Source organism: Helianthus annuus, chromosome 10 (assembly GCF_002127325.2).
Source record: "Helianthus annuus cultivar XRQ/B chromosome 10, HanXRQr2.0-SUNRISE, whole genome shotgun sequence".
NCBI lineage: Eukaryota > Viridiplantae > Streptophyta > Magnoliopsida > Asterales > Asteraceae > Helianthus > Helianthus annuus.
In genome coordinates, this window is record NC_035442.2 from 117,136,614 (window position 1) to 117,155,387 (window position 18,774).

At 39.9% G+C, this 18,774-nt stretch overlaps 1 protein-coding gene across 1 annotated transcript; it reads left to right on the forward strand.

Annotated features, from left to right (window-relative positions):
• The first annotated feature begins 279 nt into the window (after positions 1-279).
• On the forward strand, positions 280-1,473 carry LOC110912005 (extensin-2-like). Its single transcript, XM_022156695.1, has one exon. It carries the CDS (start codon positions 280-282, stop codon positions 1,471-1,473), a length of 1,194 nt encoding a protein of 397 aa, XP_022012387.1.
• Positions 1,474-18,774: the final 17,301 nt, after the last annotated feature.

Genomic DNA, 18,774 nt, shown 5'->3' on the forward strand with positions numbered 1-18,774 from the left:
TTGTTTGACTATTACGTTGCCAACCACGTCACGATACTCCCCCACCGGGCCCACCGGTGACACGTGGAATTCGGGGTGTGACAGGTTGGTATCAGAGCCAACACTGAGTGAATTAAACACTAGCCTTTTGTGTTTAATCTCAGTTACACAATTGCACAATTCTAAACTTCGAGTCTAGACCTACAACATAGGACAAATTCCACTTTAATTACATTGTCCTTTATTTTTACATATATTTTGTTTTGTTATCTCATGCCATATTGCTCAGGGACGAACAAAATGCCGCCAAGATTCTTCAGGAGAAGAGGAAGAGGCAAGGGGCCAATCACCGCCCTCAATAATAATGAAGCTGGACCATCGAATGCGCGAGCTCCATCTACCACGGAGAGTGACGATCCCCGGCAGAACCGGAGGAACCCCTTTGAGCCGGTTAGACGGTCGGTCTCACACAGTTCAACACCTCCTAACCCTTATAGGCCACAACCAGATTATGAGCCCAACAACCCTCAACCTTCATACATACCATTACAGCGATCCTTATCGCACAACTCCTTCGGTGACCCTACACCAGTTTTTAGGGGCCGGTTTAACCCGGCAAACTTCCTGCAAGAACCAGGGAATTTTAACCCATTAGGTCCAGAAGATCATTTCTCTGGAGATCATGCGGACGACATGGACGAGGATACGGACCCTGTCGAGCCTGCCAGTGGCACACCAAACCACCCGATAGAGATCTCGGATGGATCTTCCTTCCACAGATCACCCTATGTTGGTCCAGATAGCTTTCAAGCTATGTTTACCAGGAACGAATGGTACTATACGCCTCCCCGCCATACATCACCTCAGCAGCAGCAACAACAGCAACAAGATCCCTCTGAGGATCCAAGGTTTGTGGCAGTCACGCCACCACCTCCTCCACCACCAGTTCAACCGGCACCCCCGCAACCACCAAGAAGTAGGAGAACCGGAGCGCGCATATCTGCGCGAACAGGAGACTTTCATTTTAGTTCTCCGCTCCAATCAAGTGGCAGCCATTACCCGCCACATCAAGAAGATCCACAAATGGGTGGGCCTTCACACCCAGTTGCACCACAACCACCACCTATGGGTTTTGATAACCCAATCCCGGCATACACAGGTTCCATGGCGTACAACCCGTTCGAGCAGCCAACACACACCAACTACAATTACGCCGAAGCCGATCCGTACGTGGTAGCGGCTAACTATAACACCCAAGGACCCTATGGAGATCCATGGGGAGTAGGGTACCCAACTCATGGGTACCAGATACCTGCAAGACCTATTATACGGACACAATTGCAACCACCAAGGTTCTCTCCGCCTGAGCGTGAAGAAATTCTGCAAAGGTTGGACTATGTAGAGCGAGAATTTCACAAGGAGCGAAGGGAGCGACAAACGTTCTTCCAAGGATTGACAAGCCTGATCAAAGGAAAGAGCAAGAAGGACCACTGAATCCTTCCAAGTATTGTTGAGCCCCTGCGTGGGCCAGTCTTGTAGTATAAACCCCTGCGTGGGTATGTTTTGTTAATAAACCCCTGCGAGGGTATTTTATTTGTGTAAGTCCCTGCGTGGACTATTATATTGTTAAAGCCCCTGCGTGGGTATGTTTTGTTATTAAGCACCTGCGTGGGTACGTGTGCTATTAAACCCCTGCGAGGGTAAGTACTTGTTTAAACCCCTGTGTGGGTAAGTTGCTATTTGAAAAGACCCGTTAGGGCAGCATGTAATATTGTAGTAAAGTAATGAATAATTGTTTATAAATTTCATGTTGCTATTACACGCATAATTATTACATATGAAATAAATGAATCAAAAATCATTCCTTTTAAGTAAATGTCTGCCTATGTAAATTTTTCTTAAAGAGTGAAACCTAGCCTTCGGATCATTATAAGGCCAGGCCAAGATGGTAAGACCTGTTAGAAAGATTCAAATCCCTGTTGAACATCTGAAAACAGGTTAACACTCCTGGCAGATGTGATTCATTTGAATCACACGCATTATTTGATTATATAAGGATCCTTCAAAGATTCCAAACCCAATTATCGATCTCTGAATCATGGGGTAAATCATCAATTAAGATGACCATACTTTTACCCTACGTGGTAATATGTGCCTACGGGCCCTGCTCATTTCCACATGAGCCAAAAGACAGTAGTAGCGATGACTCCCTGTCAAATAAAAGTAATGAACTAGGTTCAACCTCAAATGCTTTGATTCTCTGAAATCCTAGCATATAATTTATAAATGTCCTTGTGATTAGGCCTATTGTGCCAGTATACCTTCATGTTTGATTCTCTGAAATCATAACCCATAAAATAAACTGTCCATGTGACTAGGCCTTTTGTGCAACAAATAAAACTGTTATTGTTTTATAACTAGGATAAATTATTATAGAAATCCTAAATAGATATAATTAATAAATTAACCAAATATGGTCTCTGTGACCATGGTTAATGAATTAACCAAGGAGAAATTCCATAATAAACTCCCACATAAACTATTGTCCTTGTTTTCTGTAACAGTTCAATTGAAATGGCTAACTTAGACGGGATAAATAGCCATCCAACGGAGAATATTGATAACGCCCGGGTTACCTTAACGGGTGCTGAATTAAAGGCGTTGGTCGACGACGCGGTTACAAAGGCTTTGGAAAGACAGTACGAAGAGTATAGTGGGACTCGTAGTAGGACCCTATCTACACAACCTTCAAAGCCACCATCCAAGAAGGATGACCCGAAGAAAGATGATGATCGACACTCCTCAAACCACAGTGCACCATCACAGCAGGCTGTACTGAACAGGGGACCCCGTGAGAAAGGTTGTTCCTATAAATATTTTGTTTCATGTAAGCCCCGGGACTTCACTGGGGAGAAAGGAGCTATTGACTGTATGACGTGGCTGGATGAGATGGATACGGTTGTTGATATCAGCGGATGCGCTGAGAGAGACGTGGTCAAGTTTGTGTCGCAGTCTTTTAAGGGCGAAGCTTTAGCATGGTGGAGATCTCTGATTCAAGCCACCAGGAAAATCCCATTGTACAGCATGTCGTGGGATCAATTTGTTGCCCTTATCAGGGAAAATTACTGCCCTCAGCATGAGGTGGAGAAGATAGAGTCTGATTTTCTATCACAGGTGATGACAAACATTGACTGTCAAGCTTACCTAACGAGCTTCAACACTATGTCCCGGTTGGTTCCCTACCTGGTAACCCCGGAACCAAAAAGAATCGCTCGTTTTATCGGTGGTTTAGCCCCCGAGATCAAGGCAAGCGTGAAAGCTTCTCGGCCGACTACTTTTAGATCGGTAGCTGACATTTCCTTATCCCTCACTCTGGATGCGGTCAGGCAGAGAGCGCTGAGGAATAAGGAGACGGAGAAAAGAAAGCGCGAAGATGATAGTTCGCGTAGGTCAAACAAGAAACACCGTGGGAACGGTGACACCAAGAAAGGATATGAGTCAAAGAAAGATGGGCATCATTCTGGCGAGAAGCCCAAATGTAAGATTTGCAAGAAACATCACTTTGGAAGGTGCAGACTTGAGTCGAACTCTCAGACTCAGTCAAAAACCTATGCTTATGGTATATGCAAGTCCATGGATTACAAAACCTTGGATTGCAAGAAGATAAAAGACGCAACATGCTACCATTGCAATGAAAAGGGGCACATTAAGACCAACTGCCCTAAATACAACAAGAAGCCTGAAGAGGCCAAGAAGACCAATGAGAGAGTCTTCAGAATGGACGCGAAGGAGGCTGTGCAAGACGATAATTTCATAACAGGTACTTTCCTTGTAAACAATGTCTTTGCAAGAGTACTTTTTGATTCAGGCGCAGATAAGTCTTTCGTAGATAACAAGTTTTGTAAATTGTTGAATTTACCTGTCAAAACCCTAAGCGTAAACTATGAGGTAGAGCTAGCTGATGGTACCATAGAAACCGTCTCAACTGTGTTAGAGGGATGTTTTATATCCATTAAGAACCATTCTTTTCCTCTGACTCTACTTCCCTTTAAGTTGGCCGGTTTTGACATAGTTTTGGGTATGGACTGGTTATCTCACAACCAAGCCCAAATCGTCTGCAACAAGAAACAAGTGGTGATACGGACCCCGTCGGGTGAATCACTTACCGTTCGGGGAGACACCCAGTATGGACTGCCTAAGCAAGTGACTATGCTCAAGGCTTCAAAGTGTTTAAAGAAGGGTTGTGTCATCTATATGGCACAAGTGATTATTGATGAGCCTAAACCAAAGATAGGAGACATCCCTGTTATTTCTGAATTCCCAGAAGTTTTTCCGGAAGAACTACCTGGTTTGCCACCAGATAGGCAAGTGGAATTCAGGATTGATATCATCCCCGGAACGGCACCAGTTGCCAGGGCACCTTATAGGTTGGCGCCCACCGAGATGAAAGAGTTGAGGACACAACTAGACGAATTGTTAGCCAAAGGTTTCATCAGACCTAGTTCGTCTCCTTGGGGAGCACCAGTTCTGTTCGTAAAGAACAAGGATGGGTCGATGCGTCTGTGCATCGACTATCGTGAGCTTAATAAGGTCACGATCAAGAACAGATATCCTTTGCCCAGGATCGACGATCTATTCGATCAATTACAAGGGGCAAGCTATTTCTCGAAAATTGATTTGAGGTCAGGCTACCACCAACTGAAGGTCCCAAATGAAGACATGCATAAAACTGCATTTAGGACCCGTTATGGCCATTACGACTTCCTAGTGATGCCTTTTGGGCTCACTAATGCACCTGCCGCGTTCATGGATCTCATGAATCGCGTTTGCAAGCCATACTTGGATAAATTCGTTATCGTCTTCATCGATGACATCCTGATTTATTCAAAGAACCAAGCTGATCATGAGAAACATCTTCGATGTATTCTCAAACTTTTACATCACGAGAGGCTCTATGCCAAATTCTCTAAGTGTGAATTTTGGCTTCGAGAGGTCCAATTCCTTGGACATGTGGTCAGTGAGCATGGCATCCAAGTGGATCCCGCTAAAGTTGAAGCAGTCATGAACTGGCAGGAGCCGAAGACGCCTACGGAGATTCGTAGCTTCCTGGGATTGGCAGGATATTACAGGCGTTTCATTGAAAACTTTTCACGGATTGCTGCGCCCTTAACATCCTTGACTAAGAAAAAGGAAAAGTTCATTTGGGGCCCTAAGCAGCAAGAGTCCTTTGAAATACTAAAGCAAAAGTTGAGCAACGCTCCTGTTCTGACATTACCTGAAGGCACAAAAGAATTCGTAGTTTACTGCGATGCTTCACACACCGGCATGGGGTGTGCGCTTATGCAGAAAGGCAAGGTTATTGCCTATGCATCACGACAGTTAAAGGTGCATGAAAAGAATTACACCACCCATGATTTGGAATTGGGTGCCGTTGTGTTCGCACTGAAATTGTGGAGGCATTATCTTTATGGAATCAAGTTTGTGATCTATTCTGATCACAAGAGCCTCCAGCATCTGTTTAATCAGAAAGAATTAAACATGAGGCAACGCCGTTGGATGGAGACGTTGAATGATTATGATTGTGAAATCAGATACCATCCCCGCAAGGCGAATTTAGTCGCCGATGCCTTGAGTCGTAAGGAAAAGGTGAAACCCATCCGAATCAATGCCAAGAGCATTGAAGTGAAGAACAATTTGATGGAAAGGTTGTTAGCTGCACAAAAAGAAGCTGTGTTGGAAGCTAACTATCCGAATGAAAAGTTAGGAGTAACTGAGGAGCAGTTAACTCTTAGCAAGGACGGAATTTTAAGATTAAACGGACGAATATGGGTTCCAGTTCATGGAGGACTTCGTGATATTATCCTCCAGGAGGCCCACAGTTCCAAGTACTCCGTTCACCCTGGAGCTGATAAGATGTACCAAGATCTAAAGGCAAATTATTGGTGGATCGGTTTGAAAAAGTCGGTAGCCGCCCATGTGGCCAAATGCTTGACTTGTGCGCAAGTCAAAGCTGAGCATCAAAAGCCGTCAGGCTTGCTGCAACAGCCTGAACTTCCCAAGTGGAAGTGGGAATGTGTAACTATGGATTTTATTACCAAGTTACCCAAGACTAGGAAAGGAAATGATACAATATGGGTTATAGTGGACAGACTGACTAAGTCAGCACATTTCTTACCCATCAAAGAGACTTATAGCTCCGATATGTTAGCCCAGCTGTACGTTGATAAGATTGTAGCCTTGCATGGCATACCTCTGTCTATTATCTTTGACAGAGATACTAGATACACATCGCATTTTTGGAAAAGTTTCCAGCAATCCTTGGGCACACGTTTAAATTTTAGTACGGCTTATCATCCTCAGACTGACGGTCAGAGTGAGCGTACTATTCAAACATTGGAAGACATGCTACGTGCATGTGCAATCGATTTGGGTGATAGTTGGGATAAGAACCTACCATTAATCGAATTCTCCTACAACAATAGCTACCATACCAGCATTAAGGCTGCACCCTTCGAGGCATTGTACGGTAGAAAGTGTAGGTCACCCATCTGTTGGGCGGAAGTTGGAGATGTCCAATTATCGGGACCAGAGATAGTCTTTGAAACGACGGACAAGATTGTCCAGATTCGCGACCGTCTCAAGGCGGCCCGAGATAGGCAAAAGAGCTACGCAGACCCTAAGCGTAAGGCTTTTCACTTCGAAGTAGGTGATAAAGTGTTGCTCAAAGTATCACCCTGGAAAGGAGTGATGCGATTTGGTAAGAAAGGCAACCTAAGCCCGAGATACATAGGACCTTTCGAGGTTATCGAACGTGTCGGGTCAGTTGCCTATAAGTTAAACTTACCTGAAGAGCTCAGTGGAATTCACAATGTGTTCCACATTTGCAACCTGAAGAAGTGCGTCGCTGATGAATCACTGGTAATGCCGCACACCGATGTGCATATAGACGAGAGCTTGAAATTTGTTGAAAAACCTTTGTCGATTGAAGATCGACAGGTAAAGAAGCTTCGTAGGAAGCATGTACCAATTGTAAAGGTCAAATGGGATGCCCGAAGAGGTCCCGAGTATACGTGGGAAGTTGAATCCACCATGAAAGAGAAGTACCCTTATTTATTTAAGTAAATCTCGGGGCGAGATTTATTTTAAGGGGGTGAGGATGTAACACCTCGAAAATTCGTGTTAAATAAAATAACGACACGTGTCGTGTAAGACGAAAAGCGTTATAAACTCGGATTTATGAAAGATGGTTGACAGGATTTAAAAATGTCGTCATGTTAACTATTTCACCTCTGAACGACCTCGTTATAAATCCCAAGACTCAAAACGTATTAAAAAACATCTAGTGTATGTTCAAGTTCAGTGAATATTAGCAATGAATGATTCATGAATCAATTGGTGAACTCCTACGAAGGAATTCCTACGGTAACCCTTAGTTTTCGGTACTTTTATGAAGAATCCAAGCAAGCATACCAAGATGGTAGGGTATGTTACTGTATTAAGCACTTTATTGAGGCCCCACCCTGGTAAAACATGTCCCAAAGTCGAAGCCCCAAGTTACCCCTTCAAGATACCAAAGAACAACAAGTTTTTAAGCCTGATGTCAGGCTTACGGACCGCAAGAGAGGGCTTACGGTCCGTAAGCAAGTGCCAGCGACCAGAAACAGGCTGTTACCTGTTTTTACGCGCATGAAACCGAATGTAACAGTGTTTCCTCGTCTCTCTTGGCCCCTAAACAACCCCTAAACATGTAGGACACCTGTGGAAATGTTGTGGTTAGTCCTAGACTTAATTGTCAACACATTGTGGTGTCTTAGTGCACTATATAAGGCTCTCAAAGTGCAAAACTTTGATCATTCATTCCTCAACAACCTTCTGATCAAGTGTGGAGCACAAGAGGACTCTCCAGGCCTTCCTAATCATCCATTAGACCCTTGTAAGTTGTCTTAATCTTTCTAAATTAATTTTAGCTTAGTTATTTAGCTAAAAGTCAAACCGTCGTAATTACGGTTTGACTTCGAGATTAATAAGTAATGGCTCAGTCAATTCTCGAATCAAAAGTAGATATAAGATGGTATTTATGTGAGTAATAAAACCTCAAAAGGGTTTCCCCTGATCATCACTTTAACCAGGTCAAAAGTCGGGTCAAACCTTTACTTAAAAAGTCAACAGGAAGTCTAAAATGCCGTTTATGCATAATTAACATTGTAGCTCATATACAACCTGTTGGATCATTGTTGTAACTTAGTAATAAGTGTAAGAACATGTCTAAACATTTTCAAACCCAACAACTTCCTATTTAGACCCGGTTCGGAACCGAAAGTCACATAGTTTGACTTTCACTTTAACTTTGTTCTGACCCGTTTAGGCATATTTTAGAAATACCTCAGAGCTTTAATTGGACTAGGTTACATGTTAGAACAACCCTCTGTGATTATACACCTTGGTTCATTAGTTATCTGATTAATATGCATGCTTCCGTTAATTGCTCATATGTTGACCGTTATGCCCTTATTACCTTAAAACGTGATTTATGAAAATGTAAAAGTGTAGAAACCTTAGTTACTGATATATAGACTTGTATGCAAAGTTTGACATCAGTTTGACTTGTAGATTAAGAGTTATGCTCATTATTGCAAAATGAATGCTTTATGCTAATAAAATGGCGTAATTAGCGTATAGCCTAGTTAAACATACTTTTTGGTATCAAATCTTTTACCCACTGATGTAATATATTATTTTGGGATTTTTAAAGATTTTTAATTAATTTTTGGTTGAGCATAACTCATAGTCGTAGGCTTAATTCGGTGAATGTCGGTTTTGCCCTTACGGGCCATAAAATGAGATTTACATATCTAAACGACTCCAAACCTTTTGCTACTGATCACATATGATAAATAAATTCTTTTAAGCCTTCTAGAAATATAAAAATATCATATTTAAGTATCGAACCCGGAAATGGCCTTTAATCGCCTTAATTAGCGTTTTTAACGCATAGTATGTTTTAAAATCATATTGGACATACCCGGGTTGATACCTACTGATATAAGAGGAAAATTATAATATTTTAACAGTAAGCAAAGGTGGATAAACTCAGACTTCAGTTCTGAGCTTTTCAGCTTATGTGAAATTACCAAAATACCCCTACGGGGCATAGTTTGGTTAAAATGAGAAATTTCACACATATGCTTTATCTTACTGTTATGACTCATTAATTGGAGTATATTTACTGATTACATCAGACCTGTAACTCAGTTAAACACTTAAACCTTTTTACAACCTTTAAAAATGACCAAACTACCCCTACGGGGCCTAGTTTGTGTTTAAACACGTTTCGAGCAAAATGAAAGACACCTTACTGATGTCACAACATATTTGAGACTTAATTAACTTAGGAAACCTGTATATAGCTCTCATGACTACCCGTCACGCTTATTACGCGTACGGTTCGGTTTATGTAATAATAACGGGTTAAACCTTAACGATTTTATCTCAAAATCCAGAATGTGAATAATAAACCCATATTAAACAAGTCTCTGGATTTGTCGGGTCTAAATCACATTCTATCCGGTCTTCGCTTAATCAGGCGTACGAACCGTATCTTTGAAACTAGTCGGTCTAAGCTTAAGCTTAATAAAAGACCCGTTAGAATTCTAATAGGTTATTATAAACCTTCGTTCCAGATAAGGAGGACCAGTAAAAGCTACATGCGTTTGCTTATTGTGATTTATACATTGCTCAGGTAAATACTTTTAACTTATTTTCCCTATACGGGCTTGGGTTACGGTATATAGCATACCGCTTGATCGAGCATCAAATCTCCACAGTTAAGTGGGTAGTTGAATAATTTGATCGGCTCGTTTAAACAGTCTTGATTACTTAAAGTCTTTGAGGGGTTAATGACCATGTTCCGGATATACTTGGCATCATCTTACGAGATGGCCACGACCTGAGCACGGGTAGGCGTACACCTGTCAGTGTATAACTCTATGATGTGGTGTGTCTATTAATCTTTAACCCGGACAAGATCCGGGCTACTGAACGCACAAGTAACATGTAATTCGTTCACAAGATTATAATATTAAATAATTCTCCCAAGTTAAAATAAAAATGTTTATGCCACGTGCATCCAAACCAATTTTCAATCATTTCCCAAAATGAGTCAGTTGATTGTATTTACCAGTGTAAACTGACGTATTTTCCCAAAAAGACTGAATGCAGGTACTAAACAAAATTGGCTGGATTGTCTCCTTAGCATCAATAAAAAGTCTCGCAAGCTTAGGATGCCCGAAGTCTGTTGAACCATTGTTTCTATTTTATTTCGATCCGTTTTGCGGACAAACATCCGATCATTGTGATACTCGATATTACAATAATTAAATTCAGTTGTATTATGTTTTAAATTTGCTTCCTCTGTGCATATTAAATATTGTGTTGTTTGACTATTACGTTGCCAACCACGTCACGATACTCCCCCACCGGGCCCACCGGTGACATGTGGAAATCGGGGTGTGACACAACTCAACAGGAAATGGTTACAAGGTTTGCTGATGCTCTACCCCCAAAGTGGAGTTCATTCATTGAATTGTTGAAGCATACGGGTACTTTAGATACTGTCAATATCTATGAATTCATTCAGAAGCTGGAGCACAAGAATGATGAAGAAATCCGGAAAGCTAAACGGATTCCAGTTCCTCAAAATACTGATATGTACCTCGCAGGGTTTAATCATGCAGCTAGTTCCAGTTCTTCCCAGCAACTAAAACTACAAACGGCGTTTATGTCCAATACAAGTTCCTGTCCTTTTCCCCAGTCAGCTTCTCCTCCGGTTTTCGATCCAAGAGCCTATCTTCCGCTGGTGCATGTTGTTGCTCAAGCTCACGCTTTTTCAAAACCTCAATTCGACGCGAGTGCCTGGCTACCTAAACCCGAACCTCCACCTAAAGTTTCCACTACTCAACCTCAATTTGATCCAAGTGCTTATATTCCGACCCCACCACAAGCCCAACCACAACAACAGCAAGCATATTACAGTAACAATCCTCCACCCTAAAACCCCAACACAGTCAGAGTTGATACTTCAAGCCTTTCTAAAGTAAGCATCGAAGTGGCAAAGGAACAAATGGAACTTCTCAACACAATGTTCAATGCCTATTGCGGATTGGTTGCAGGTCAAATTGGACACATCAATATGACCCATGAAGATTATCAACAGATAGACCGTGATGAAATGGAGTTAATGGACATCAAGTGGGCATTTGCAAGTGCTGTTCGAAGGGCTAAGGATTTCATGAAACGAACTGGGAGAACTACCTTGGAAAGCAAAAAGGATACGAAGTAAGGTTTCGATAAGGATGCGGTTACATGTTTCAACTGCGGCGAAAAGGGTCACTTCAAACATGAGTGCACTCGTCCGAGCAGACATGGCAATCAAAATCCCTTCCGTAATCAGACGAGTACTTCCAATGCAAATCAAGAAAACAGTGAAAGAAGTTTGGTAGCTGTGAACAACACCGCCAATCAAACCCAGGCTGGACCTTCAAACACCAATAGAGCATTAGTAGTTCAAGCTGATGAAGGATGTAACTGGTCAGTACAGTTTGGAGATGGTGATTAAGAAGCAGGAGGAACTACATGTTATGCAAAGATCATCAATCACATCAAGCATGTTCACAAAGAAGAGTTTTCTGACAGTGATGATAGTTCTGGTTATAGCGGGAGTTCGGATGAAGAAAGCTCATATTCGGGAGGTTATAATTCTGAATCTGATGTGAAGGAAGAAGTGAATTCTGATGTTGATGATCTATTGAATGAAGCTGAGGAGTTAAAGTGTCAGAAATCTAATCTGATCAAGAAGGCTGCTGTTGCATCAAAGGAAATGGAGAAATTCTTCTCAGAGGATGGATCTTTTTCTTATCAGACTGCCTTTATGGCAAATGTCTCAGCCTCGACAAGTCAGGTAAAATCCGACACTCCTACTCCTAGTGTTTGTAATATGTGTGCAGATTTGAAAGTGGAATCCGAAAAGGTTCATAGTCATAATCAAAGTCTGGTTATTGAGCTGTCCAAATGCAAAGAGGTAAACATGGCTTTAGCTCGAAATGAAAAGGATTTCAAAGATGTAATTGAAACTTTAAAAGAAAAGTGTTTCCGAATTAACAAAAATTGTTTTCAATAAACAAAATGGTATTAATAACTACTTTAATATCATTGAGGAAACAAAGAAAGAGCTAGTCATTACCAAATGCGAGCATGATGCAATCAAGCTCAAATTGGAGAGTTATTCTAACTCCCGATATGTGCTCAATCACATCATAGACACACAATAACTGAAAGGGAACAAGAAAGGCACTAGGTATAAGTCGTGTCCACCCCCTTTGAGACACAACTATACTCGAATGCCCGATGAAGAAGAAATGCCACGTTTTGAACCCAGTGTCCCTCTTGATTATGAGGAAGTTACTACTGGTTTAGGGTTCAAATCGGACAGTTCCTCGAGTACCTCATCTGAACGAATAGACACTTCAACGTTGACGAATCAAAGTGCTCCAATCATTGAGGACTATGATTCGTCAGATGATGAATCAGGAGTGAGTGATTGTTGGTGCATATGTCTGTCGACTTCACCTTGTATCGACTCTTGTTAATAGATCAGGGCACGTAAATCGAGAATTGTATAGTGTGAAGTCATTTCGCACGAAATGGCAGAAGCCATTTCGTATGAAATGAACATATCCATTTTGCACGAAATGGTTTTTACTCATTCCGTGCAAAATGCTTCCTTGATATATAGCTGTTGTGCCATTTCATTTGTAAGGTTCCTGATTCCGGTACCGAAGTGCTGCCGATGTGTCAATTGATCTGTATTAGTGTTATATCAATAAACAAGACAATTAAAGAGTGAATCAAACTGTTTCCAAGTCTATATCATTGAATTCCGCCTTTGATATGGATTAGAATTCTTCTGATAGACTCATTTAGATCGATTCTCGATCCTACAAGTGGTATCAGATCTCAGGAGGAAGAGTTCTTGCCAATTCAGTATGATTTCACCAAAATTTCTGACTTCTACACCTTCTTTTTCAAAATTAACAAGTTTTAACGGATAAAATGGCTTGATCTTCTCACATTATGAGCGAAACACTGTTTTAACAAATCCTTGAGAGAATTGGACCTAAAATCAAGCTAAAAACTGATCAATTTGACAAAAATCATGGCCGTTAGAGTGACGTCAGCAGCATTCCGCACGAAATAGACCATTCCGTGTGAAATTGTCATCCCATTTCACACGGAATCATCTTTGAGTAATTCATTTCGCACGGAATCAGCATCCTAGATTTCATTTCGCACGAAATCCACAGTTTGGATTTCATTTCACAAGAAAACGTCTGTTTGAACCTCATTTCGTACGAAATAGATTCCTATTTCGCTTGAAACCTGCATTTCGTGTGAATGTATCATTCCGCTTGAAGAGGCCATTTCGCACCAAAATTGATTTCGCACCAATAGTCTATTTCGCACCAAGTCATATTGTTTAAGATCTCATTTCGTGTGAACTCACATTTTTTGTGAACCTTGTGAATTTGTGAAACAGGTTACCGAAACATGGAAGAGGAATTTTACAACGCATTTGCAACCACTCTAGCTGCTCAAGTTACTGCCGCAGAAACAATTGAAATTGAAAATGAAATGGGAACATCTCAAAAGCCTCCAAAGCTTATGTACATCGAGGATTTTAAAGGATGGCAAAATCGTTTTGAAAACTGGGTGCAAGCCTATAAGTTTGATGCATGGTGCTCGTTGGATGTTGATTATGTTAAACCAAAAAATGAACGTGGGATTGAAAAAGCTTTTAGTGACTTTTCAGCAATTGAGAAATTGAAATACACCAGTGAAAAAATGATGATTAGTCTTCTTCAAGATGAAGGAACTGCTAAATCAATTTGGTTAGCGTTGATTAACAAGTTTAAGGGAAGTGCTGATATGATAAAGAACAAACAAGCTTTACTAAAGAAATCATTTGATATGTTTGTAGCTTTTGAAGGTGAATCAACAAAAACGACTATCGATAGATATTGTCATCTTGTTCTGGAAATGGGAAGATTGGAAATAAAGAAAGACGACGATGAATGGGTTGATAAGCTAGCTGATGCGTTACCATAAGATAAATGGGGAACATATTTGTTGATCTTAAAACATATGAGAAAAACTGAAAGTATGAATTTGGCAAAGTTTATCCAAAAGATTGAAGAACATGAATTGGATATTCAGAAAACTGCTATCTTGAATAATCCAAATGCTCAACAAGATGTTAACCTATACTACAGAGGAAACAAATTTGAGACTACTCCAAGTCCAAAGATTAAGACTGCTTTCAGTGCTGATGGTTCTTCTGGAACAAATGGTAGTACTGTAACTCAGAGTGGTCGATATTCGTCTTCATACTCTAGTTTTGATCCGAATTTCACAACACCAAGTCATCAACGACAAAATTCAACAAATTTTCAATGCAATGTTACATTGAATATCCAAAATGGTCAACATCTTTCTCTAGAAATGGCTAAGCAACACATGGCATCACTTGTCACAATGTTAGAGTCTTATGAAAGTTTAGTTGCTGCAAGAATTGGTAATCCGATGCTCACCAAAGAGGATTATGACCAAATTGATGCTGAAGAACTTGAGCTGATGGACATCAAGTGGTGTTTAGCAAGTGCTGTAAGAAGAGCAGAAAAATTCACACAAATCACTGGAAGAGATGATTTTCGTGAGATTGGTACATCTCCGATAGGGTTTGATAAATCAAAGGTTACTTGTTTTCATTGCAAAGAAAAGGGGCATTTTAAAAGAGAATGTAAAAATAAAGAAGCAACCGGAAGACAAGATCAGTCTGGAAAGAAGGATTATTATCAAAAATCAATTTTTCATCAGATTGTTCAACAACCGTCCTCATCTCGTGCTATTGAGGATGTAAAGAAGAAAGCTTATCTTGTTAATCAAGATGATGAAAAAGTGGCAGAAGGATTTAGCTGGGATAAATACATTCCGGCTGATTCAGGACTTGTTGCTCGAATCTTAGAAGAAGAAGAAGTCAAATCTAGTCCGAAAAGAATACCGATTTTTAAAGAATTAGGATGTGATGCTGACACTGATAACGAAGAAGAGTATATCAATAAAGCTAGAAAAGGTTTGGATTCTTATAGTTTTAATTTGTTTTTTGTAGATAAAATCGAGATGTTGAAAGAGAAAAGAACTGCTCGATTGAAGAAAGAATGGGAAGAACTTGAAGCAAAAAGAATTGCTGAAGAAAAAGAAAAACTGGAAGCTGATAAAGCAAAAGTTGAAGAAAATTCGACAGAAAATGTAGGATCGTGCGACTGACCCGAATGAGTCGTTCAGAGGAGTTTTACTCTGTTTCGGGTGCGGAAAACAAGAAACAAAGGTAGAAACAGCTAAATCTTCACGTTAAAAACTGATTGTATTGATCTGACGTTGTTTACAATCAAACCTCACACCGGCAGCACTTCGGCATGGAATACAAGGCTCTGTTTCCTGATTTCGCTCCTGAGTGACTATATATAGAAGTCTGATTTCGCCCGAAACGTCCAAGTGACAATAGGAGCGGAATCAGAACATTGTGATTCCGGGCGGAATCACCTTCATGTGTAGCTAGGAGTGAAATCAACCTCTAACACTCATAAATTTTCCTATTTTCTCATAAAACGTGCCCTGATCTATACAATCTAATCTAAGACTCGATACAAGACGAAGTCGACAGATGTATGCACCAACAGACTCCCCCTCAGATGTTGACGAGTCGTTCGTGACGAGTCTTCTCAAACTTCAGCCTTGATCAGTCTCTGGGCTTCACTCTCTCTTCTCTTTCATATCTCCAGACTCCCCTTTGCGATATGCTGGCATTCCTTAAGTTCATCAGCATCATCAGCTTCAGGATCGTTGTCTGACTTTTACAGGTACATTATCGTTATCCTGGCTCAAGCTTTGTCCACAGAATCGAAGCCTGGCACATGTTCAATCCACAGTATCCTCAGGTGTCGAAACCTGGCTCTCATAAGCTTTTCAGCATCAATCAACCTGGCTTTCTTTCACACAGCTTTGATTACAAGATCGAAACTTGGCTCAAGTTCTGCTCAGGATCGATAATCCAGCTCATACTTAACCTGCATAAATTCTACCTCAAAATAAGTTTTACACATGTAACACTTTAGAATATATGCACTAACATTGACTCTCCCTCAAAAGAAACTATCCTCTTTGATGAACCACTTGTTGATTTTAAAAACACATTTGATGTTTAAGACACACTTCCCCTCACAACAATGTCATCATGTTTAGCACTTGAGACTTTGAAAATCAGCTTTCCAATATCAGTTGTCGAAAATCTTTTTGAGTTTTTCAAAAGTTTATGCTAAAATACACCTAAAATCTTTTTGGATTTTTGAAATTTAAAGAAAATAAAGACATCAAATTGTAAAAATAAAGAAATGCAAAAATGAAATATTTACAAACAATATTTTTTGTGAGCTTGTGTAAGAGGATCATATCAGTTTTTGAGACATATCACTAACACAGTTAAGCTTCATTTCATTTTAAGTTCTAAACAATTCACCTAGATTGTCAGTTTATTGGTCCACTTAAATTTTCACAGAAAGTTCAATTGTTTCGAGATACGAGATTAATGTTTTAATGGCTTAAACTTATCCGTGTGTCCCACTACTTGAATATACTCCCGTATCCAGATCGCAATATTCAGTCTTACAGGTGAGTATACCATAGATGATATCTGTAAAGGGGTTAAACTGCGAGGGCCATGAGAGCTCAGGTCGATACTTCCGTATACACAAAGAGATGACGACTTTGACTTTTGGTATGTCCCCTTTAGAGGATCTTTTGTTACAACAGCAATGACTATCAATTTTATTGTTTCATCAATTTGCTGAGGGCGAGCTTATATTTCAAAGCATTTGCAGAAAGTATTATCCGGGGACTAGGTCAGTATTTCCATACAGCAGAAGTCCCGGGATAATACCCCGGATATCACTGAGCATAAAGACCTAGTATCTCAGAATAAGCGACCTTTCAAACAAGATTTCAGGGGTTACCTATATATCCAAGAAGTTGTTACCCACAGAATAAGCAAGTTTGAATTTTTTAGGTTTATATCTCGTCACAATCTACTAAATGTTTAAAAACCTACTGGCATATCCACAGTGAGATTGTTTATCACATTTTAACTTTCCAATTCTTTAGCATGTTGTGACAGTCCACTGATGTACTATCATTTCCTCTTTTTCACAACAAAACTCATTTTTGATTTTATAATGTTTTTGTCTTTTTCAAATTTTCTAATATTTTTGGATTTTCTGAATTTTCTACTCCCCCTAAAATGCAAACACATTTAAAAAGAAATTTGAAAAACAATCTAAACTCTTGACCCAATTACAGAAAATTCAAAACAAACTATATAAATAAAGTGACAACCGATATCGAATTGCATCACATCGCCATCCGCTAGGCATAAACAATTAGAGCTCCCCCTTTCAACAAACTATTTTCTCATTTAGATTTCAAAACACTTAAGTTTGTTTTAATCAAAATGATTTTTCCGGAAAATAAGTTTGTTTTTACCACTTATAGGTTCACTTGTAAATTAGGGGTATGGTTCATCATATTGTTCATCAATCATTTGTAGTAGATCAAGTACAAATTAATGTCCCTGATTTACCATATGCAAGTATACACCCTCTGTACCAATTGTAAAAACAATCACCATTAACCAGTGTAGGAATAGAACATTTACACTAGATCATTTACCAATTGTAAGAACAAAATGCCGATTCCTGCTTCACACTTACCAACCTGGAAGCTCCTGCGTAGTCCTTTAATCTGTAAAAATTTCAACAATTTTCCAAACTATGTTGAAGGACTATTTTACAAGAATGATGCCGATTCCTGATCCACATTTACAATCTTGGGATCTTCGGCATAGTCCTAAGACTTCAAGGGAAAAGAATTTCCACCCAAGTCCTTTCAGACTTGAGAGTTTTCAATTCTTGTTCAGTAGGGTTATATGTTGCCTTTTTTGTTGCATAAAAATATTTAACCCCTTTTGCTATCCCATCAAGCATTTTCCCAAAGATTTTCTTTACACTTCCATTAAAAACTTTCTCGACATCAAACTCATTTTTCTCGGAGTAAAACTGATCCGAGATCTCAACCTTACCAACTTTCTGTTTAATCTCTTCAAACTTCAGTGATGGAAATTCATCATCACTTAGTGAAAACACAGAATTTACCTCTTTTACCTCACCTTGTGGCTCCTCTGGCTTTGTGGAACCAGAATCATCGCCGATTTTCTCATCAACTTGCTTAACAACCCACACTTGGTTGTTCTTTGCATTCTTTTTGTAAAAATTCTTTTTCGAACACTCACCAACCTAATAAGTTGAATTTTCAAAAATTTTAAATTTTTCTGTTGGTGGCTGGACATCAACAACTTTCTCTTTTAGTTTCTCAGAAACTCCCTGTATTGTCTTGGCATTTTTCGGGAAGTTCCATGCAATGTGACCAACTTCATTGCATTTGAAACAGGTTAGAGTCTCTCTTGGATGAAAAACTCCAGTTCTGTTTCTCTTCTTCTCAGCAAGAAACTCCTGGTTTGATTGTTTCCAGAACGGTTTCTTCTGTTCATCCTCAGCACTTCCACCTGAAACAAATTCTGTTTTTGTTTTAGAATTTTTCTCATTTTTATAATTTTCTGATGGAACAAAACCTAAA